At 41.4% G+C, this 23,433-nt stretch overlaps 1 protein-coding gene across 3 annotated transcripts in view; it reads right to left on the bottom strand.

Annotated features, from left to right (window-relative positions):
- GNG2 (G protein subunit gamma 2) overlaps positions 1-23,433 on the bottom strand; it is a 150,173-nt gene that overhangs the window by 16,310 nt on the left and 110,430 nt on the right. For all 3 annotated transcript variants that reach the window (XM_006160537.2, XM_006160538.2, XM_027776628.1), the window contains exon 3: positions 1,720-1,835. In XM_006160537.2, coding sequence (XP_006160599.1) covers positions 1,720-1,806 — 87 coding nt within the window. In that variant the 5' untranslated portion in view covers positions 1,807-1,835. The remainder of the gene's footprint in view (positions 1-1,719; positions 1,836-23,433) is intronic.

The raw sequence follows: 23,433 nt of genomic DNA, 5'->3' as shown, positions 1-23,433 counted from the left end.
CCCATGATGTGGAGTCCAGTTTTACAATGGAGGTTTACGAGCAATGGAGAGATGTCCTGGCATATTTGCTCAACTATTTATGGAGGAAGAAGAGCTCTCCCTTCACTCTCTAGTACATACATGTTGGGAGTTACAAGGAGAAAACCTCTCCAAGGAGAGTGGTTGTCAACTTTGGCTATACACTGGAATTAACTGAATTGTTAACAAAATGAAACAAACAGAAAAATGAATGGCATGCCTACATCATACCCCAGGAGCTTCTCATTTAATTGGTCTGGTGTAGTTTGGGAATGGACCTTTTATAGAACTCTCTGGATGGTGTAAAGGCACAGATGGGCTGAGAACCATTGCTCAGACCAGGGGTCCGCGAACTTTCTGAAAGGGGCCAAACAGCAAATATCTTAGGCTCTATGGGTCATCTGATCTCTGACACAGCTACTCTGCTCTGCTGCTGCACTGGGAAGGCAGCCATAACAATACTTAAATGAGGACGACTGTGCTCTAATAAATCTTTATTTGCAAAAACAGGCAGTGGGCTGGATTTGGCTCACAAACCAGTTTATCAACCTTGGCACACTCCAAGGGATGGCTAGCTTGCCCAAGTAGCTGGGTCATGTGTGGAGAAAATAGGAGAAGTATTCTAATTTTAAAAATGCATTTGAAAGAATATTATAGATTTCTTTTAGTAAAATGAGACATGTTTCTGAGTTCCATTTCATAAAATGCGTGGGTAACGCATCTACTTTTCTGGAAGTAATGTTTTGAATAGTTATCTACTGATAATGATACTGTGTAGGCCAACATTCAAAATATACCATCAAAGAGCCTGGAGTTAAAGTCTTGGTTCAAGATGAATAAGCCCCAACTCATAGCAAAGTTATCAGGGTAGGTCTTAAGAGTAAGAGGGAGAAAGAAAGAAGTAGACAACTTTTATTAAGCCTTTATGCTGCATGATTTCTTAGGAAGACCAGGTGTGATTTTTGTGTTTTGGAGAAAAAAAATCAATAAGTATAAAGAGAAAAATAATAACCTGCAGGGGTGGATTGGAGAATTAGACACAGAAGACGGACACTTTACCTTAGAGGCTGAATTAGGATGAAAAATGTTAAAAACCCAACTAAGAAGAGGTCTGTTCAATGTTAAGGAGAGGAACTAGTTGACAGATATATTTTATGTATCCTCTGAATTCCTTGGCTGAGATTCAACCATGAGCTTGTATTTGGCTTTTTTCTTTTGTTTATAAATCTGCTATATGGTATATACGGTGTGTTTATTAGAGAGAGAGACAAAGAGAGAGAAAGTACCTCTTATGGAAGATGACCACACCACGGTCCCCTTTTCTCCATGCTCCTCTTGGGACTTTGGGCATGTGCACACATATGCCCAGAGTGTCTTTCAAGCCATCAGGTCCAGGACAAGAACTGTAATTTGGCCATGTGGGATTCAGCCACCTTAACCTTCACTCCACCTGGTTAGCCTAGTTTGGTTTTGTTTTTAAATCTACATAGAGAACTTGTTTTAACTTATATCATCAGTCCATGAAAAACTCTATAGAAGGCAAAGACACATTAGAACAATGAAGATTTGCCTAATCATTAAGCTTCTTTCTTATCATTACTGTTTTCATCCTTTCTATGGAAAAGCAGTCAAATGACAGATGGCTGCACATGGCGCTCCTTATAATCAGGCTGGATGTGTCTGGGGTGATGTTGTCCTCACCTTTATCCTATCGATGTTGGCTTCCATCTTAAGCTGTTCTACCAGCTTCCTGGCTTGTGCTATGCTGGCGGTGTTGTTGCTGGCCATCTGCGTGCTGGATGGGCTTTTCAGACACACTAGAAAAAAAAAAAAAGGAGGAAGAATGTATGAGATGTGCAGGTCTGTCATAACTCGGGGCTCTTGAAACCTGGGTGAGCCAGGGCCAGCTGCTCCAGCCTGCTCCACCCCCAGTCAGCATTATGTCTGATTGGCACACACCAGAAGATAAGTTTTAATCTTCCAACTCCAACTCTCCCCTTTGTAAGAGGAAAAAAAGAGAAATGTTTACCAAATCAGGTGGAATAAGAGGAGCTGCTACATTAAGAATACAAGAGAGGCAAATGATCACAATTTATAAAGAATACAAGATATTCAAATGACTGCAGTTTATACAAAATACAGGATGTTCAAAGGATCATAATTTATGAAGATGTTATAAATGGTTAAGGTGACAGTGGGCACTTTTACCGTCACTGTTGTTGTCTGTTGGATGCTGCTATTGCTAGATACTGTGTTAAAGATCTTCACAGGATGAGGCGTCAAAGGTGAGCAGAGAGGTGAATGCGGTAAACTTTGGCCTCCTTAGGACGAAAGCTTTCAAGATGATCATGTGTTCTCCATAGGCTCGAACCCCAACCTTTTGGTTACCAATGTCCCCCTCTGCCTATTGTATACTACAATGGGAGGCTTGACTTTTCATTGTTGCTTAATCCAAGGTTGTTGTACATAGCTGTTCTTTCCCACTGTGTTTGAAACAGGGCTTGATTCACAACCATCCACTTTATTCACAATTCTTCAGGAACATGTCCAAATAATGTCAAGGGAAAAGAATTGTCATGTCTAAATACTTAAATATCGGGTCGTCACAGAAGTCGTGATGCACTTGGGCATGGAAAAATATGACATGACTTTTCCAATGACCCAGCGTATCAGTTAGTTGACCAGTGTTATTCTGAATGAATTATCACAGACGTAGTATTTTACAAACATGGAAATGTAACAAATGTGTCAAGGTGGAGACAGTTTGCTCTGGCTGTGCTGGACTGCCTCTCCAGCTGTGCCCTGCATACCCCCTTCAAGTCCTATCTCAATTTTATTTCTCCTAATCCCTTCTTAAACCACCATCTCACTGTGTTGTTCATCCTGGAAAGCATTTTATTTTCGGTTCCTATTTTCCCCACATTCTGAGCGTGCCCCATGCCAAGGTGCCATAGGCTATTTCGGTACCATCTGTGTAAACATGCCCCTTGAGGTCAGTGACATCAAATGGTGAAGTAATATCTGAGCGCTTCAATTTAACTGGAGTCACGACCCAAGAATGAGGAGCATGAACACAACCTTGTCAACACTAGCCGCGTCTTGTTCTGAAGACGTTATATTAAAACCATGATGTCTGCTAGTTCTGGGAAATCTTCTCTAGGATGAAGTAGAATCAGCTTTCTAAAAGGATCCAGGATACATAGAAAACCCGGGAAAAGAAGAGAACTCTGTAATAAATTCTATATAGAGATTTTTACTTAACCACTAAAATAAAGAAACAACTTTGGTTTTAATTATCAAAAAGACAAAAGTCTTTCCATGATCTCCTTTGGCATGTACTTCTTGATATCTATTTCTTCAAGCCCATGGAAGAAATTATGTATAACTCTTATAAACATAAAGTCCTTTCGGAGAGAATGTCAATTTATAAACATGCTGCAAAATAAGCCACCCCACAGCAGTTACAGTGTGAACTGGCAGATAATTAACTCTTTCCTCAACTTATTTTCAAAGGGCTTCGAGACAATTAAGTAGGAGGGAAGATCGAAGGCCTTTTTGAAGCCACAAAGATCTTTGAACCTTGTTTTGTATGCTTCAAGATCAAGGGAGTAAGAACTGCATGTGAAAGCAAAAAAATAAAAGGAGACTTTAACAACTGTGATTTCATCAGCATGGTTAGGGACCCAATCATCTCAGCCCCACAGGGAAATTACAGGCCCCATAATCAAATGAGCATCTAACAGCCTAGCACAACTTCACAGGCCAAGAGGGAGTATTGACTTATCCAGTAGGGTAGCCTAACTCTTCCATTTATCCGAAGTTGGAAACAGCCATGATCTGCAAGCCCCTCAACATCATTCTGTGAAATGAACATTTTGGTCAAACTATTGATAGAACTGATTCCTCACACTAGAATGGAGAGCATCACAGAATTATCAAATCTTCACTGGGCCGAAGGAGTTTTGGGAGTCTGGCCAGCTACTTTTCTGCCTTTGAATCTAAACTAGATCCCAGAGTGACCTATGGCACCAATTATGGCTTGCTTCCCAATACCCCTGCCTCTATTCTTCTAAAACACTTACAGAATGTTTTGTTTTCATTTTTGCTACAAGGTGTATACATTTACCAGAGAGAAAGAGAGAGAGAGAGAAAGAAAAAGAAAGTGCAAAAGCACCCCCTGGGGGGTGGCCACTTCACAGTCACCTCTCGTCTATTTGCCCTCGAGATTTTGGGCACACACATACGCGTTCCCTGGATATTTTTCAAGCTGGTGGGTCTAGGACTGGAACTGCAGAGTTAGCCATGTGGGATTCAGCCACCTTAACCACCACACCAGTGGATGGCCTCTGCCTGCCTTCTTCAACAGTAATGAAAATTTTTCTTTTTTTTTTTTTCCTTAAAACATAGACTATAAGAACCCCAAACTTTAACTGGTTATTTTTATATTTTGCCAAAAATACATTCTCTAGCCTCTCTTGCAGCTAGGTATAGTTATTTGACTAAGTTTTGGCCAATGAGATCTACGCAAAGGTATTCTTTAAAGGAGGGGATGTGCCCCTCGCCTCCCCTTCCTCCTGCTACTGACCTGGAAGGCATCTGCGTTGGCCATGGAGCTCCATCTTGAACCTCTAGAATGAGCACTCCAGGGTCAGTGGGAAGGATCTGGGTCCTTACTGACTCAGTGGAGTTGCCATGCCAGCTGTGAACTGGCTAGCTTTTATGTGTGAGAGAAATAAGTGTCTATCTTGTTTATATCACCATTATTAAGGGTTTCTCTGTCACTGGCTGACAGATCTGCTATTAACTGATTAAATACCCCATTATTTCAGTTCAAGTTATCTAGGAAAGCTTGTGTCCTAATGCCTTTTTATGTTCCTTGGGAAAAGTTGTGGGTGTCCTGAGGAGATTGAGATAGTTCCTCAGCTGCTATAATATGTTACAACAGATTTAGTTGCTTAAACCAGAGATATTTGCTGTCTTACTGTTCCAGACATCAGAAGTCTGAAATGGGTTTCCCTGGGCTAAAACCAGGGTGTCAGCAGGGCTGCGTTCCTTTTGGCAACACTAGAGAGAACCGGTTTCCTCGTCTTTTCTAGCTCCTAGAGGCTGCCTGCATTCCTTGCCTCTTGGACCCTTCCTCCATCTTTAAAGTTGGCAAAAGTGAGTTGAGTCCTTCACACAACATATCACTTCAACCTCCTCTGATGTCACATCTACTTCTGACTCTGACCTCTTTTCAGCCCACCTCTTCACTTTTAAGGACTCATAACTACATTGTGCTTGCTCAGATAATCCCTGATAGTCTATCTTTAGGTCAGATGACTAGCAACTTTAATTCCACATGCAGCCTTAATTCCCCTTTACAATGTAATGTTTCATATAAATATAAATAAATATAAATATGTATATAAATATATATAAGGGGTTTTATATATATATATAGTTGAGATTTTTGTTATAGGGCACGTGCACTCGCCAGAGAGACAGAGAGACAGAAAGTGAGAAATCACCCCCCAGGGGGGATGGTCATGCTGCAATCCCTCCTCCTCCAGTCTCCTCTCGCGATTTTGGGCACACATGCACACATGCCTGGAGTGAGTTTAAGCCACCAGATCTGAGACTTGAACCTCAGTCAACTACGTGGGAGTACAGTGACATAACCATTACACCATCTGCTGTAATGTAATATATTTATAGGCACTGGGAATTGGGACATGAACCACTTTGAAGGGAGTGTGTGTTATTCTACGTACAATGGAAGAACAGCTCTATACAGGTAGGGAAGGGAAATAGGGAGCTGAGAAGTTGAGATGGGAAAAAAAGGGATGGGGCAGGAATCTAGAAATGTGCAACAGAACACACTTGAGACCGAAATGGACTTAAGAGAAAAGGTAAACATAGTCCTTGCTTTGTACTTCTAGTCCTACACAGATACATCCTGAATGTTCTTTATCATATGACCTGGGCAGCGTCCAATGGCACTTTTAGTCTCATTTGGGGCATCCCCCTCGCCCCCAGCTTTTCTTTCCATTGCTTTCCCATAGAGGCAATGAAGAAATTCCCTTGCTGAAGCCTGGTGGAGTCAAGACAAGTATTCCAAAGAAAGACTTGGTTTTCTAACAAGTGACTGTGGCATTTGGGTGAGAGGTGAGAATCAAGTGAAGTGCATACTTTCAGGTTCAGTCACCTGGTGGAAGCTCTTTTTTGGAAAGGTTAAAAAGAAGAGTGAAAGGCAGAAACCAAAGGGTAGACTCAACAGATGAAGGAGAAGGCCTGGAGGAAAGGAAATGCCACAGTGGTTGGTTAGGAGAGGTGGAGGTGACTGCAACTGGAAAGAGTCCAGAGCAGCATGTGGAGAGTGAGTTAAGGCCTGTGCTCTCTTGACTAACATACACTTTTCGTGTGCTTCACTCCTTTCCCGCAATAGTTTTCTTCTTTGTGATCCAGTCTTTTCCTTTTTATTCCTCTTTTAAAACTGACCATACTGTGGAATGGACATCTGTAGTCCCTGGAATTCACTGAATTTCCTCCTACATCCTAATGCTTTTTCTTTCTTCTACCTTTCTCCCACAAGAAACAATATCTGAATATCCACTGTTATTTGCTTTCAGTTTGCCCTCAACTTTTCTATTCATGAGCATGGTCCTTCATACAAAAAGTTTCCCATCCCTCTTGAGAAATCAGTTACAGTGATGAATACTATGTTGCTAGATCTTCAAAACCCGGGCTGTAATTGTTTGAAACTCATTTTCTTCTAAGCCTTTTGCTTATGGTGTGACTTAATGCAGAATGTGATGGTCAAACAAAGGAAATCTGACACCCACAATGCAAAGCCCACAGTGTCCTAAAAGCAAGTGGATTTGTACATGTCACAAAAGACAACATGTATGCACCCATGCCTCCCAGCTACTTCCTGAAACACCAACTGATACGCCTCTATTCCTGGTTTATTTGAGTTTGTTCAAACTCTATTAAGCCAACAACTGCAAAACAACAAAACCCACAAAAAACCCCCACAAAAACCGAAATAATGTGAAAGGAAGAGAGGAAAAGCCATTCTTTGCTCAACTGTGGTAAATAAGAAAAAATTAGCATTTTGGATCAGTAGTTGGTGTAATGGCTATGTCGCTGGACTCCCATGTAGTCAACTGCGGTTCAAGTCCCAGACCTAGTGGCTTAAACTCATGCCGGGCACATGTGCGTGAGTTTCCAAGATCCTGAGAGGAGAATGGAGGCGAAGGGATCGCTGTGTGGCCATCCCCCCGAGGGGGTGATTTCTCACTTTCTGTCTCTGTCTTTCTGGTGAGTGCACGCGCCCTATAGCAAAAAACAAAACAAACAAACAAACAAAAAGCTCTCAAAAGAAAAATAAAAGAAAAAGTTAGCTTTCTCTTCTAAGCTGGAGGTATTTGGGTAGCACACACAACCTTTATTTATTCTAAAATCAGATCTCTTATTTCTTTTTTCCCTTAAAATTTTATAATTATGGTAAAATACACAAAAGAAAATTTCCTACTGTAACCTTTTTTTTTGGAGAGGTTTTTGTTTTGTTTTTTTTTTTGTTTTTGTTTTTTTTTTGCTATAGGGCGCGTGCGCTCGCCAGGCAGACAGAGAGAGACATAGAGACAGAAAGCGAGAAATCACCTCCCGGGGGTATGGCCATGCCGCAATCCCTTCTCCTCCATTCTCCTCTCGGGATCTTGGGCACACACGCACATGCGCCCGGCGTGAGTTTTAAGCCACCGGGTCCAGGACACGAACCGCGGTCAACTACATGGGAGTCCAGCGACATAGCCAATATGCTAACTGCTGGTCCCATACTGTAACCTTTTTTAAGAATACAGTTCTGTGGTATTCAGTATATTTATATTGTTGTGTAGCCATGCCACTACCCATCTTCAGAACTGTTAATGTCTTGCAAAACCAAACTCTGTACTCATTTTAAACAATAATGTTCCATTTTCCTCTTCTTTAAGCCCTGGGAATCAGCTTTCCACTTTCCATTTCTGTAATTTCGACCAGAAGTGCCATCATACAGTATTGGTCTTTTTTATGACTGGTTTATTTTGCTTAGCATAACGTCTTCAAGGTTCATTTCTGCAGTAGTATGTATCAGAATCTCCTTCCTTTTTAACACAGGATATTTCATTGTATGTATATGTATATACAGTAGCTCCCTGCTTATCCATGGGTGCCCACGTTCCAATACCCCCAATGAGTAACTACAACAAGGAATGAAACTTAGATATATTTTTTTGGATCTGATCACTGAGCTGGCCACTAAGTGACTAACGGGCAGGTAGTGTACACGACATGGAGATGCTGGAAAAAGGGATGATTCACATCCTGGGTGGGATCAGATGGGATGGATGAGATTTCATTATGTGAGACAGAATGATGCATAATAGAAAATTTACAATTTGTTGGGGGCTAGACAGTTGTAACACAACATTCTGCAAGACTGATCCACATGAGAGGGTTCTGGATTTGCATCCAGAGACCTCCCTGAACTTGCTGGACATGCACACACCCTAGATCTGGGGCTTGCTGAAACAAGGGTCGAGGCAGTATGAAGACTCTATTATCTGCTGCTGCTGATGTGTATTTTAATATCTTTGACTAGACTAACATACAGTGCCTTCATGCTGGGAAAATCCATTTTGTATGCTGTAAAGATGTATAATGATTGAATGTAAAAAAGTAAGAAAATAAAAGAAAGAAGAGAAAAAATCTACACAGGAATATTCTGTTTTCATATAACTTATATGAAAAAAATTAAAATCAATAAAAAGATCATTTAAAAAGACTATATAGGGGTGCCTGGTTCTATCTCCTGGAAGAAAGAAACTTTATATAAAAAAAAAAAAAACTGACGGGACCAGCAGGTGGCATGGTGGTTTAGAGTGCTATACTCCCACGTGGTCAACAACAGTTCAAGTCCTAGACCTGGTGGCTTGCTTTCTCATTTTCCCTCTTACTCTCTCTCTTTCTCCCTCTCTGGTCAAATTAAAATCAATCAATCAATCAATCAATCAATCAAATAATATTTAAAAAAAACCTTTTGAATTGATTATTTCTAGAATTTTCTATTTAATATTTTTGGATCATAGTTGGCTATAGGTAACTGAAGTTGCAGAGAATTAAACTGCAGATAAGGGAGAACTACTGTGCCCCCTTTTCTTTACCTATTCATCTATTCATGGATTCTTTGGTTGCTTTCATGTTCTAGCCACTATGAAAAATGCTGCTATGAACATGGATGTCCACACATCTCTTCAGGTCTGCTCATGTTACTTCTGAGTATGTATATCTAGAAGTACAATTGCTGGGATATATGGTAAATATGTGTTCATTCATTTTGAGGAACTACCATACTGTTTTGTATCATTTTACATTTCTACCAATAACTCACAAGGGTCCAATTTTTTTCACAGCCTTGCTAACTTGTTTTTTGTTGTTGTTGTTGTTTTGTTTTTAATAGCAGTGACCCTGATGGGTATGAGGTGGTATATATATCATTGTGTTTTTTATTAGCATTTTCCTAATGATCAGTGATGTTAAGCATTTTTTCATGTGTTTATTGGCTGCTCATACATCTTTTTTTTTAGAGATGTCTATTTCACATCCATTGACCATTTTTAAGTTCTTTTTGTTGTTGAGTTTCAGGAGTTCTCTACATATTTGGGATTTCTTTTTTTTTTTTTTTTGGAGAGATTTTCACTGTAGGACGCATGCGCTCGCCAGACAGACAGAGAGAGACATAGAGACAGAAAGCGAGAAATCACCCCCCAGGGGGGATGGTCACACCCCAATCCCTTCTCCTCCATTCTTCTCTCGGGATCTTGGGCACGCACGTACACGCGCCCGGCGTGAGTTTTAAGCCACCGGGTCTGGGACACGAACCGCGGTCGACTACGTGGGAGTCCAGCGACATAGCCATTATGCTAACTGCTGGTTCCCCCATATTTGGACTTTCTTATCAGATAAATGGTTTGTAAATATTTTCTCTCATTTCATGGGCTACTCTTTCACTCTGTTGATAGCGTTCTTCAATGCACAAAATGTTTAAATTTTTATGGAGTCCAATTTGTCTTTCGCTTTTGTTATGTCTTTGATGTCAAACACAAAAAATCATTGCCTAATGTTGTAATGCTTTTGTCCTTTGTTTTCTCCTGAGAGTTTTATAGTTTTAGCTCTTACATTTAGGTCTTTGATCTGTTTTGTGTTAATTTTTGTTCATGATGTCAGATCCAATTTTATTTTTCAAACTGTAGATATCCAGATTTCCCAGCACCGTTTGTTGTAAAAACTATCCTTTCCCCATTGAATTAGAAATTAGGACTGAATATTTATACTCCCCCAAATTCATATTGAAACTTAATCGCCAGTGTGAAGGTATTTGGAGGTGGGGTCTTTGGGAGGTAATTAGGTCATGTGGGTGGAATCTTTTTGAGTGAGATTAGTACCTTTATAAGAAAAGGTAGAAGAGAAATTCTCCTTCTCCCTCTCTCTTTCTCAGTCATACAGGTAAACAGGGAAAAGATGGCCATTTGCAGACTAGGAAGAGGACCCTCACTAGAAGCTGACCACGCTTGACACCTTAATCTTGAACTTCTAGTCTTCAGAACTATGAGAAATAAACGCTATGCCACCAAGTCTATGACACTCTTGCGATAACACCTCTTGTAACAAATAATCTCAGCATCCTTATGGAAAATCATTAGACCATATATGTAAGGATTTATTTTTGGCCTCCCTAGTCCATTAGTCTGTGGGTTGACTGTTTTTATGCCATGTCACACTGTTCTGATTACCACAGGTTTGCAGCAGGTTTTGAAATCAGGAAGTAAGTCCACACACTAGTTCTTTTCAAGATTGGTTTAGCTATATGGGGTACCTCAAGGTTTAATATGAATTTTAGGGTGGGTTTTTTTATTTCCACAGAAAACATTGTTAGGATTTTGGTAAGGATTGCATAAAATTGTGCAGATTGCTTTGGATATTTGACATTTTAAGAGTATTAAATCTTTTAATCCACCAGAGTGGAATGTCTTTCTGTTTATTTACATATTCTTTAACTTTTTTCAGCATTATTTTTAGTTTTCATCGTAAAAGTCCTTTACCTCCTTGATTAAGCTAATTGCCAAATAGTTTATTCTTTTTGACATTACTGTAAATAAAATTGTTGTCTTAATTGTCTTTTTAGATTTTTCATTGTTAGTATGCAGAAATGCTACATACCACATCTACCTGAGTTGAAAGTAACTGCATACAATAAGAAGAGCTATTAAGGAAGGGATATTGCAGCTTGTGAACATAATGGGGTCTAGAAAAAAGGCTAACAGAATCCCATCAGATGCTTAGGCAGTTTCAACAGGGAGGCACAAACTCACAAAGGCATTCTTTGCTAATGTTCCTGTTTCATTTTGCATGTAACCCAAATTGGGCAGAATGTTTTTTTAAGAGGAAGGAAAATGGTTTGAATCTTCTAACCACTAAAATAGCTCTAAAAAAGGTAAAATTCTGCTAAAAAGATCATTTAGACAAAATTTCAAAAATACATATACTTCTTAAAAACAAATGACACATTAAAAAAAAACTTTTAGTTAAAAAGAAAGGATGATCCATATACACACTGTTTCTCCCTTTCTCTGTGAGCCTAGGCTTTGGTGATATAGAGTGACTTTTTAAAGAAAGGGATTATTTATTTTATTTTACTTATTGTAATTTAATTTGCTATAGGGTATATGTGCTCACCAAGGAGAAACAGGAGGTGAGGGAAGTGAGAAAGCAAGTTGCCAGGTCCAGGACTCAAACCACGGTCAGTCATGTGTGAGTTCAGCGCCCAAGTCACCATGCCATCTGTTGGCCCCTGCACAGTGACTTTTGATACACTGGAAGCTACCTATGCAAGAGCCCAGCCTGGCCCAGAAGATGTAGAGGACCACTCCAGAGATGTGCCCAGTAGTGGGCTCTGCATCTCCCAGGAGTTGGTGGGACAGACAGAAATAGAGCCAAAGTTTCGTTCTAGATTCCTGAAGCCACTTCTAGGGTCTCACAACATTTCTGGGCATTAGGTCATGTGATGGTCAAAGGTTGGATAGTGCTAGAGTAATACTCTTTAGTCCAGCAGTATGAACAATCCTGAGCCCAGCAAGTGTAGCACCTGCCAAATATTAGATTATCTGACTGGTATGGTATGTGTGCGGTTACATTCTTCTGTTCCATAGCCCGAATCTCTTTTCAAAATTCTAATAATCAGCCTTCTGAAATTTGCAAATAAGATTCCATCTTTTCTCCACACCCCACATTAAAGTCACTGGCAGTGCTATCCAACCAGAGGAGGTACCTCCTCTTCGGAGGCATTCTGAAGTGTGTGAGGGTGGCTTGAGTTATGACAACAACTGAGGCTGCGACTGGCATTCCGTGAGCGGAGGTGGAGACTTGAACCTCACAGTAGGCCAGGCAACGGTGAATTGTGCTGCTCCAAAGACCCATAGTACCCTCCATGGGAAATACAGAAGTACACTCGAAAAATAGTTATAAAGTCATGCATGAAAAATCTGCTCAAAGAAAGTACTTCACACCGAAAGGCTCCACTAACTGAGCTTTTATATTTGATGTCTTCTAGTCCCTATTACCTTCTCAGCGACGAACAAGTGTTAAGTGCTCATGATTCACATTAGCATTATTATGCTCTGTGGATATGTGGTTCCTGTTCATTTGAAATCCAGCACCGTCTCTTCCAGGCAACATACTAGCAGAATATGAATATACAGAGTTATATTTGCCAGTAAGCAAAAAGAACACAAATAACAAAAATTCCTAGAACAATGATAGGGATTGTGTGTGAAAAATGGATAGAACTCTGCAAGAATGTCCTAATTATCCCACCTGAATTCCAAACCGAAGAATAATACAGAAGGCATTTTATTCTTTCAATGGATGAGAGGAGGCCTCCTCCCGGAAGGAACAAGAGAAATTGGCCCATTAAGGGGTAATAACCATTAGATGAGATTTTGTTTTCTAAAAATACATTCAGCACTTTCATTTCTTTGGGGAAGAACTTTTTGTTCAGAAACCATACATTTTCCTGTCATTTAGGCTTGCTAACAAACACGAACCCTTTATTTTGTGGCTCAAAGATAAATAAATGTTTTGGTAATGAGATCTTTGCTTTAGAGAGTATAGGTTAATTGCAGAGGAGTCCATTCTTTTCATACTCGAATGGTGTTTTTTAAGGGCAATATCCAGACAGATTTCCCTGGGGCCTTTAATTTTAATTATAACCGTGTGTTTCTCAGGACTGTGTTTTGATATTTGCGTAGGTGCTAAGGGGTTTTGATTTATTTGTTTTGTGTATTTACAAGTAAGAATTACAGTGGCAATAAAACAAACAATTTCTAGTTCTAGAATACAAATTAGAGGTTTATAGTCTACCAGTCACTTGACAATATCTATATTATTCTCATTTGTCAGTTAGCCACATCACTGGTGATTGGTTGGTATTTGCTTTTGAATTAGATGACTAATTTAAAAATATTCCAATTTGGAATTTTTTTTTTTTGAGAGGTTTTCACTATAGGGCATGTGCACTCACCAGACAGACAGAGAGAGACATAGAGACAGAAAGCGAGAAATCACCTCCCAGGGGGGATGATCACGCCGCAATCCCTTCTCCTCCATTCTCCTTTTGGGATCTTGGGTACGCACGCACATGCGCCCGGCGTGAGTTCTAAGCTACCGGGTCTGGGACACGAACTGCGGTCGACTACGTGGGAGTTCAGCGACATAGCCATTACGCTAACTGCTGGTTCCCTCCAATTTGGAATTTTTTAGAGCTCCCATGATTAGTCATCTGGATAAATGTCTTGGTTAACTGCTCATAGCACAAGGCAGGTTTAGCTTGGTCATTTTTGCCACTTACTTTTTTTGATCCTCATTCTAATTTATTCTGCAGTAAGAAAGTACACCATTATAAAGATGGCCATAATACTAGCATATAATTTAACAAATAATATGTATACATACCTAAATTAAACTAATACAAATGCACATCATCAAACTGATTACTTTATACACACACACACACACACACACACGCAGAGCTATAGTTTAAATGTGTGCCCTCAAAATCTATGCGATGAAATACAGTTTGATGGATTAAAGGAGTGAAAACTTACTCTGCCTATGGGGTTAAGAGGTAGGGCGGGTGGGAGATGTTTAGGATTAAAGTTTTCAGTGTGGTGCCACCGTGATTGACTCCTTGTAGCTTTATTAGGAGAGAGAGACCAGAGCAGAGCCACGGACATGGACGCCCAAGCTCTTGACCTATCATTGCCACATGATGCACTGCCCCGCCTCTGCAGAGTCCCAACCAGCAAGAAAGTCCTCCCCAAATGCAGCCCCTGGACCTGAGGCCTCCAAACCATGAGGTAAATAAACTCCTATTCTCTTAACCAAATATTCGATTATCGAGCAACAGAAAATGTACTAGAACATATGCAGATTAGTGTAGCACCCAGACATAGTACATGTACTAAGAGTACAATTAATATCAATTTCTGCGAAGGACTTTCCCAATCAGAATACCGACGAATTTATGAACGGTGGCTGCAACAGGAATCAAATAATAATTATACATCAGTCTGCCAGATTTCAGGGTAGTTTTGTATTAAGCATCTCTTTCTATTACCAGTTGGCCACTTTGACCTAAAAAAATACCAAAATAGCACGTTTCAGTCTTTACTAATCAGCAAACATTAATGTCTTCTGGTTCCCCAGGCACTGGAGACATTTTAAATCAATAAGGGATTTATTGTGACACTTGCTGCTTCTCCCTCAACACTTTCGAGCCCCGTATTGTACTTGGGCTGGAATTCACCCACTCAGTCTTTCCCAATCATGTCTTTCAACAACTGGATGCTGGTCACTAAGACCTTCGGTGTCACAATATCCTGGTTTCCTCACTTGAGTTTGCTGATTTTTGAGCATCAGTGTAGAGGTTGGAGATGGGAAATTAAAAGGGGGATGGGAACAGAGCGGGGAAGGGACAAGGGTGTGTAGGGTATGTGACCACACCAACAGGCGTGGAACAGCTTGGAGGTAGAGCGTATGGAATGATCTTAGCCATGGGACACTGTTCTATATGTGAAAAGGAGAGCAAAGGCATGGAATGGGAGGGGAGGGGAGAGGAGAGGCCTTGAGAAGAGCCAGAGGAAGGAGGGGAAGGCAGAGGAGAGAGCCACCCAAGGGAAGCCTCAGGAAGTTCCCAGGAAGGCCAGAAAGCAGAGACATGCTAGAAAACACAATGCTGGCAGAGACAAGGCTATATTGGTAAACAAGATAAAACAGGAAGCTTCCAAGCACCTTTCCCCTCCCTCTTCTCTTATCTTTCAGTGCTTCCCATTTCTGGGAACTTGATTGAATACACCAAGAGCTCTCTCCTTTCACCAGAGGACCAAGAACTCGTACTAACATGAATGCAAACTTACAGACCAAGAGTTTGCCACTGTCAGGAACGGAGCCAGGCACTTTAAAGCATGATTGTACATAATCTTCATACCAGCTCAAGGGAAGTGAGCACTCTGTCCCTCACTGGCGGGAACTCAGGCTTAGCGAGAAGTCGGCACATTACTGAGAAGGGTGTTTTGGAAGCACTCTCCCCAGGGGAAGATTTTCTTTCAGTCCTTCTCAATTCACATTTTCAGAGGCACCAGACTGATCCTAACCTGGGGTCTACTGTATATGTTTGGCAGCTTTCACAAACATAAAAGCAATTTTTACAGTCTGTGTAGCAACAGGGAGAGCTAATACCAGCGAGGACCAGTGCGGAAGCCTCAACAACCAAACCTGCTCAGGGGCCAGGAGGGAAGAAAAGGAGCCGAGGGAGCAAACTACCAACTGAAAACCCGCTCTACTATTCCACGCAGTTTTGCCGGGAACTTACCACTCACCAAACGGGAGAGACAGAATCACGTCTCACTTCCCCCAAAGTAGCATGGGAGCCGTCTACGCTGTGTAGGTGTGGGGAGTAAGACAATACAGCTTCCTTGCCTCACTCAGGTGCCAGAAACCATTATTTCCAATGACAGCTCTCTGCTTTCCAGTAAACTGCTGTGTTTGGAAACATTAACCTCTACAAAATGCAGCCTTCCTCTCAGAAAGAGAGTCTTTCGTTGGCTGCTTTTAATGACTGTGACCCAAAACACACACAGTCCTTGAAAAATGTTCACTTCAAAGCCATGAATATCATGGATTTTGTCAGATGAAACAGGAATAAATGGGCCATGTCGCAACTTTAAAATGATACGTAAGCTTTTAGTTTTTATCTGAGCCTTGGATAAGGAAACAGCTCGTCTTCATAAATGGGAGCCGCCATTCTTAGATGCCAGGTGGCCTTTGTTCGCTCCAAGGAAAAAGGTGAGTACTTTGTATGATGTACTTTGGATTTTGTTAAAATACGGAAGCTCACACCATGAACCAGTAGGGTTCCAACAAAAGAGAAATAATGAGCTTGTTTCCATAGAAATGGCTCTGTTAACCTCCTAATGTCTAATGCTCCACAACAGCAGCAAGAGGGATCCGGCAGGCAGCGGGCTTCTTTGTAGGAAATTATCTATTGGTTAATTATACTGCTTCAATCCTGCATCCTCAAGAGATTGCAAACCTTGAGCAATGCCTGGAATTCACGGGGACTTCCCCGGCCAAGCTTCCAAGCCACTGCTGAAGTGGTCTCTTCTGCTTACAAAACGGTAACACGAGAAGCCCTTCCGTACATAACGAGATGCAGAGCTCTGAAACTCAGCTCCCAAATAAGAATTGGACTTCTTCCATTTGGATTTGTTTTCATCGCTGTGTTGTCTGGGGATATCCCCGGTGATACATCTGACAGATGGTACGAGAGTGGAAACACATGTGCTAGGATTCAGAAGAGTGGGTTCTAGTCCACTCCGGCACTCCCAGCTGTTTTACAGCGGGAATGTCATTTAAACGTTCTAGGCCTCAACTGCTTAGCCACAAAGAGAGGATAACAACTCCAGGGCTGCAAATGTGTGACTAATGTTTGTGACAGTTCACTGTAGACCATGGATAGCTACACAAGGAACAGAAAGAAAAAGAAAAAGAAAAAAAAAAGATCAGCCTGGTTTATTGAGCAACTACTAAACAGTCATCTAAAAATATTACATACATAATTTATATTTTTCACAAAAAGAAACATGGGAAAGGAATTATGAAATAAGAAGGATATATGGAAAAATCTATGAGCACAACCAACTGTGACTCTATTAAACAAAAATTTAAAAAGCAAGAACTTGAGACCAGCAGATGGAATAATGGTTACATCATTGGACTCCCACATCATTGACCACAGTTTGAGTCCCAGAATTTGGTGGCTTAAAACTAATGCTGGCAGCGGGGGGTGGGAGGGGGACCAGAAGTTAGTGTAATGGCTATGTCGTTGGACTCCCACGTAGTCGACTGCAGTTCGAGTCCCAGACCCAGTGGCTTAAACTCACGCTGAGTGTGCATGCATGCCCAAGATCTTGAGAGGAGAATGCAGGAGAAGGGATTGTTGCATAGCCATCCTCCCCAGGGGGTGATTTCTCGCTTTCTGTCTCTCTGTCTCTCTCTTTCTGGTGAGTGCATGTGCCCTATAGCAAAAACCGCTAAAAAAAATCCCAAACAAACAAAAAAACTAATGCTGGGGGACCAGCAGTTGGTGTAATTGCTATGTCGCTGGACTCTCACGTAGTCGACTATGGTTTGAGTCCCAGACCTTGTGGCTTAAACTCATGCTGGACATGTGTAATGGAGGAAAAGGAATTGCAGTGTGGGTGATTTCTTGCTTTCTGTCTCTCTGTCTCTGTCTCTGTCTTGTCTTTCTGGCAAGCACATGTGCCCTATAGCAAAAACCTTTAAAAAAAATTAATGCTGGGCACGTGTGCACGCATGCCCAAAATTCTAAGAGGAGAATGGAGGAGGAAGGATGCACCGTGGTCATCTCCTCAGGGGGATGATTTCTCACTTTCTCTTTCTCTGCCTCTCCAGTGAGCACATGTGCCCTATAGCAAAAATCTCTCAGAAAAAGCAAGAACTTAACAATCCAAAGGGGGGAAATTTTTGTGGGGGAGGAGGATAGGTGAATCCTTGTATTCAATTTTGAAATTTCTAATTTTCGTGGACAACCTACTAAAGAGATGATGATTATTTAAAAACAAATTATGCTTAAAGTTGGTCAACAAGGATTTATTGAGTGCATAAGATATATGACCTAGAAGCACATGCACATCTTATACCTAGGTTTCCAAGGAAACCAGACACTGAGCTGTGGGCTACCTCAAAAACCTAGGAAAGCACTTTCTTTTGTTATTGCTATGGTTTGAATATGTTCCCCCAAAGCCATGTGTTAAATTTACTGAGCCATTGTGAAGGTATTAAGAGGGCAGGAACTTTTAACAGTGAGATCGATAGATGATTAGGAGTAGATAAAGTAACCAGGTTGGGGCCCCTAATTACTTTTTTTCCCAATTTAATTTTTTAAATAACTTTTTTTTCCTCTTAGCTATTATTGGAAAACTGAAAAGCAGAGAGTCAGAAAGCAAAAATCTATAATCCTACGGCTTTTAGAGAACCAGGTTAGCCTGCATAGTAATTTTCCTAGTGCCTTTCCTCAACTTGGAGTGTTGATGATTTTTGTGTGTAATATCATGCTGGGAAGATAATATTAACTAATATGCATAATCGTTTGCTGAGCCTTGTGTAAATGCTGACCTTTTGGGATAATTTCTCATTATCTACACTACAAGATTTATTCCTCTCTCCCTCCAATTTCCTTTAGAAAATGAAGTTATTTTCATTTTCCCCCAGTACTCAAGTGTCAAATTTTATATCACAGCTTTTAAGGCTGTTATATATCTCTGATATGTCAATATGGTTTTTAAAATTACTTCACTAGGTACATAAAATAAATTGCGATGCCAATATTTCTTTAATTGTCAGGAGTAAGTACAGAAAACATATAAGAAATCAAAGATAAAAGGACCAAAAACCTTTTCTTTTGCTTTGTCACTATGTGAGTGAACCAAACGGATGCCATTTTGAGTTCTCCATTCTTCTGCTGGGCCCTAGAGTATCTTTTTCTAGCCCTGAGCAGAAGTTCCTTGTCGGGACAGTCATTCAGACCCTCTAACTGATAGAGCAGCATGAGCAGCTGACTTTTTTTTTTTTTCTTTTTTTGGCCATAGGGTGTGTGCTCTCACAGGACAGAGACAGAGAAGGAAAGTGAGAAATCATTCCTGATGAGAGAATGGCCATGCCATAATCCCTTCTCCTCCATTCTCTTCTTGGGATCCCGAGGATGCAAGCACATGCGTCTGGCATGATTTTCAAGCCACTGGGTCTGGGACTCGAACCGTGGTTGACCATGTAGAAATCCAATGTCTTAACTACCACACCATCTGCTGGCCCCAAGTCACTGGCCTTTAACAAGAGCCAGGCTGTCTTTGACTCAGGTGACTTCTTCCCTTGACCTTTGGCATGAGGCACTTGCCTCTCTCCCAGATCACTTTCTGACCTCCAACCTTGCCCCTCTTATTCAGCTTCTTTTCGAGTTCCAACTAGCTGTGGGAGGAAGCAGAGGGTGCTAAATAGAAACTGCAGCTGTGCATGTGTGAGAATCAATCTCTGCTGACCCTTCCCCCATTTGTGAGTTCCTCTCTGACAGTAAAAGTCCATTAAACCTGCTATGAAATCGTCTGCTTCATTTTCAGTCTCAGAGTGTAGCCAAAGCGTTGTTTAAATAAGGATGCAGACAACAATTGCCTATGCTGGGTCAGAAATGCTCTGGGTGGCAAGGGAGGAAAAACCGAGAAGACTCTTCTCTACACGACAGCTGTTTATTTGCCATCTTTCAAAAGAGGAAGGAGCTTGTTTGAGATGTTGACTTGGGGGCCAGAAGTTCATCTTAACGATGCATTTAGACTTTATTTTTTTCTTCCTTAAAGTTAGTTGTACCAAGGCAAAAGTTATATGCATTAAAACATACCCTTTAGTGCGCAATGAAAGGGTTTGACAAGTGTGTGTCTAGAGTTCTGAAGGCACCACACCTGCAGGCACTGTTTGAAGGAGCTGTTGATCTTTCTACTCACCCTCTTCATTCTAGCCTGCCCCCACAGAATGAATACTTTGGAGACCAGTTCCCAGGAACCACAAACAGTTTCGAGAAAGCAGAGCTTGTCAGCTTCACTGATTTTACTTAACATACCATGGAGCTCACGGGCTTCTTAAATCTCCAAGTTGAGAATGCCAGAAACTCCAGAAGTTATGTTGCAGGACTATCCATCCAAAGTCCAAATCTCGTTTACAGTCATTGATGCAGTACCTGTCAATCATTTGTGACACTTGTGACGTATAGGTATAGAGTGCAGAGTGGCACTGTGTTTTATTTAACAAGTTTGGTTCCATTTTGGCAGTCCCTTGAAGGCTCACAAAAGAAGAGCTTCTCCAAGATAGAGCTTGAGAATTCTAGGATTGCCTAAGTTGGAAAATGGCTCCCCTGCACCAATCCTTAAAAAAAGAAGTTAGATCTGACACTTGAAACCCACTGAACCACAACCCTTATTCTACAAATAAAAGAAATGCCAGGGACAGAGTGATGAAATGAATTAATCGCATTAGAAAGCATAGCTATAACCCAGGGTCAGAACCTGGAACTTCAGTTCAGTTTTGCAGAGACCTCATTAAATTAACTTCCTCCGGGTTCTTGAATGTTTCTAACATGTTGCTATCTCCAAGCAGGAAGTATTATTAAGGTTCAGGTTTCTCATTACATTGTCTTTTTTTTTCAAATGTACAGCCACTACTAGAGAATCTCTGTCAGGAGAATGAATGAGTGGGAGTTGGGGAAATAAAAACAACATCTTCCCCTGGCCATCCTATAATGACCAGTACATGATAGTGTGACAGACACTAATGTATTTAGATGAAAGGAACTGGGCTGATTTTTTCCAACTATTTATTTGCACTGTTTTACAAAGACTGTACTAAGCCAGCAAATTTGACTATAAAGGCTCCCCGATTGGGTTGTGAATAGTATTTGCTAAGCGGGTCTCTGCACATTAATAAACTAGGTTTAATGTTGTGCAGAGACAGAAACAGATAACTGGGTAAATCTCTAGGGAATTTTTCGAGAAGGCACCTCTTTCTTATAAACGTGGTGTCCTGTGATAGAAACATGAAGGGCAAGACAGTGGGGCATGGAGAAGCAGAGCCACGAGGATGCTGATGGCCTACAGTCCTGACTCCCCATGGTATGTGTTCATGAAGAGAAGGCGAGAGCGAGTGTAGGCTAATACAGAGAGTGTTGTATTCTAAGGCAGGAGGTCTGGATTTGCTGGTCCCACGTCTACAAGGACTATTATCTGTTGAGCCTGCTGTCTTTTTTTCTGTCCCTTGAAACCTTCATGCCCTCATGTACCACCTTACCAGCTTAGCTTCCATGTCTGTTATGTAGTCACTCCCTTTCAATGCACAGCGATCTTAGCTTTCGGATCCTCTACTGCACTAATAGGAAAAACCTCGTACCTGGTTGATATCCAATTCTTTTTTTTTTTTTTTGAGAGGTTTTTGCTATAGGGCACATGCATTCGCCAGAGAGACAGATACAGAAAGTGAGAAATCACCCCCCCACCCCCGGGGGATGGCCATGCAGCAATCCTTTCTCCTGCATTCTCCTCTCGGGATCTTGGGCACGCACGCACACACGCCCAGCATGAGTTTAAGCCACCAAGTCCAGGACTTGAACTGCGGTCGACTACATGGGAGTCCAGAGACATAGCCATTATGCTAACTGCTGGTCCCGATATCCAATTCTTAACCTGTTCTACAGCAACTAAAGAGTCATGAAAAAACATTCAACCGTTGGAGCTGCTTTCCTTTAAAATTCACAAATTCTTGGTGTCCTCCAATTTTCCTTCTACATTTCCTGAGTCATTGTTACTTTTTATGTTTATTTATTTCTTCCATGAGTGGGAGAGACAAAGAGATAGAGAGACAGCATCCCCCTAACAGGGTCTTCACACCGTGTTCTACCTCCATCCTCAGCAAGCTCTGGATCACGGGCGTGTATATTCTTGGTGTGTTCAGGGAGGTCTCCAGACATGAGCCTGGAACATTTCCAGGTGGATTGACCTCAGAGAGCATTGTATTGCTGCTGCACCACTGGCCTCCCCTACTTAGTCACCGTCTAATGATATTTTTACACTTTCTCTCCTTGACCCTTATTCTTAGCTGGTACCTTTGCAGGCTCTCCATGACTGACTCTACCAATATACCTGCATCTGCAGAATTATAGCCGTGAACTCTCTCTGCTGTGCTCTCATGACGGGAGAATGACTCATGCCCCTGCCTGAGAGAAGCCCCTTCACTTGAGCACTGGTGCCCACTTTCCCTTGCCTACTAGAAGACTAGCCTTGTGTTTTTTTTCTTGCTTCTCTGGCATCGTCCGCTTTAACTCCCTTCCTTATTGGAGCTATGTCATCTCAGATGAACACGCTACACAGCTCCCATCTTAAGAAATAAAAAATGACAACAAAGAAATGTCTCTTGACATTGTGTCCCCTCCCCAGCCAGTATCTCATTTTTCTGTTTTCCTTTACAAACAGCTTGAGTTGTCTATCTTTGCTGTATTCACCACTTCTCCAATTCTTTCTTATTTCCACTCTAAATATCTCCCTCACCCCTCCACTCTAATACTCTACTGACCCTGCACTTATCCAAGTCACCAGCAGGTCCACCTTCCAGTTTGCCACGTCGAATGGGCACTTCTTGGTCCTAATCATATTTGACCTCTTGGTTTGCTGTGGTTGTTGGAATAAATGACCACAAACTCAATGGCTTCCAACAACAGAAACTTATTCTCTGACAGTTCTGGAAGTCCAAAGTCCAAGAGAAGTTTCATAGAACCCAAATCAAGGAGCCAGCAAGCCCACACTCCCGCTGGATGTCCTGGAGAGGAATCCTATTTTCTGTCTTTCCGTTGCTGGTGGGCTGCTGGCGGGCGTTGACTTATGGTCACATCAGTCTCTGCTTTTGTTGTCACACTGCTCTGCTCTTCTCTGTGTGGTCTCCCTCTGCCAGTCTCTTATTTAGAAAACTTACGATCGAACTTAGGGCTCACCAGAATAAACCAAGATAATGGTTCTAGTCAAGAATCTTAACTTAATCATACTGCAAAGACCCTTCCCCTTAGAGGTAACATTTATGGACCCCAGAGGTTAAGACCTGGAATCTTTGGAGACCATCATCTAGACCACTACACTCTCCAGCATTTAACATAGTGGAGTGCATCCTTTTTTTGACATGTTCTTTTTTTTTTTCTTTCTTTCTTTCTTTTTTTTTTTTTTTTTTTTTTTG

The sequence above is a fragment of the Tupaia chinensis genome, unplaced genomic scaffold (genome assembly GCF_000334495.1).
Source record: "Tupaia chinensis unplaced genomic scaffold, TupChi_1.0 Scaffold000688_1, whole genome shotgun sequence".
NCBI lineage: Eukaryota > Metazoa > Chordata > Mammalia > Scandentia > Tupaiidae > Tupaia > Tupaia belangeri.
Note: the sequence above shows the minus strand (reverse complement) of the source record. Positions and strands in the feature narration are given on the sequence as shown.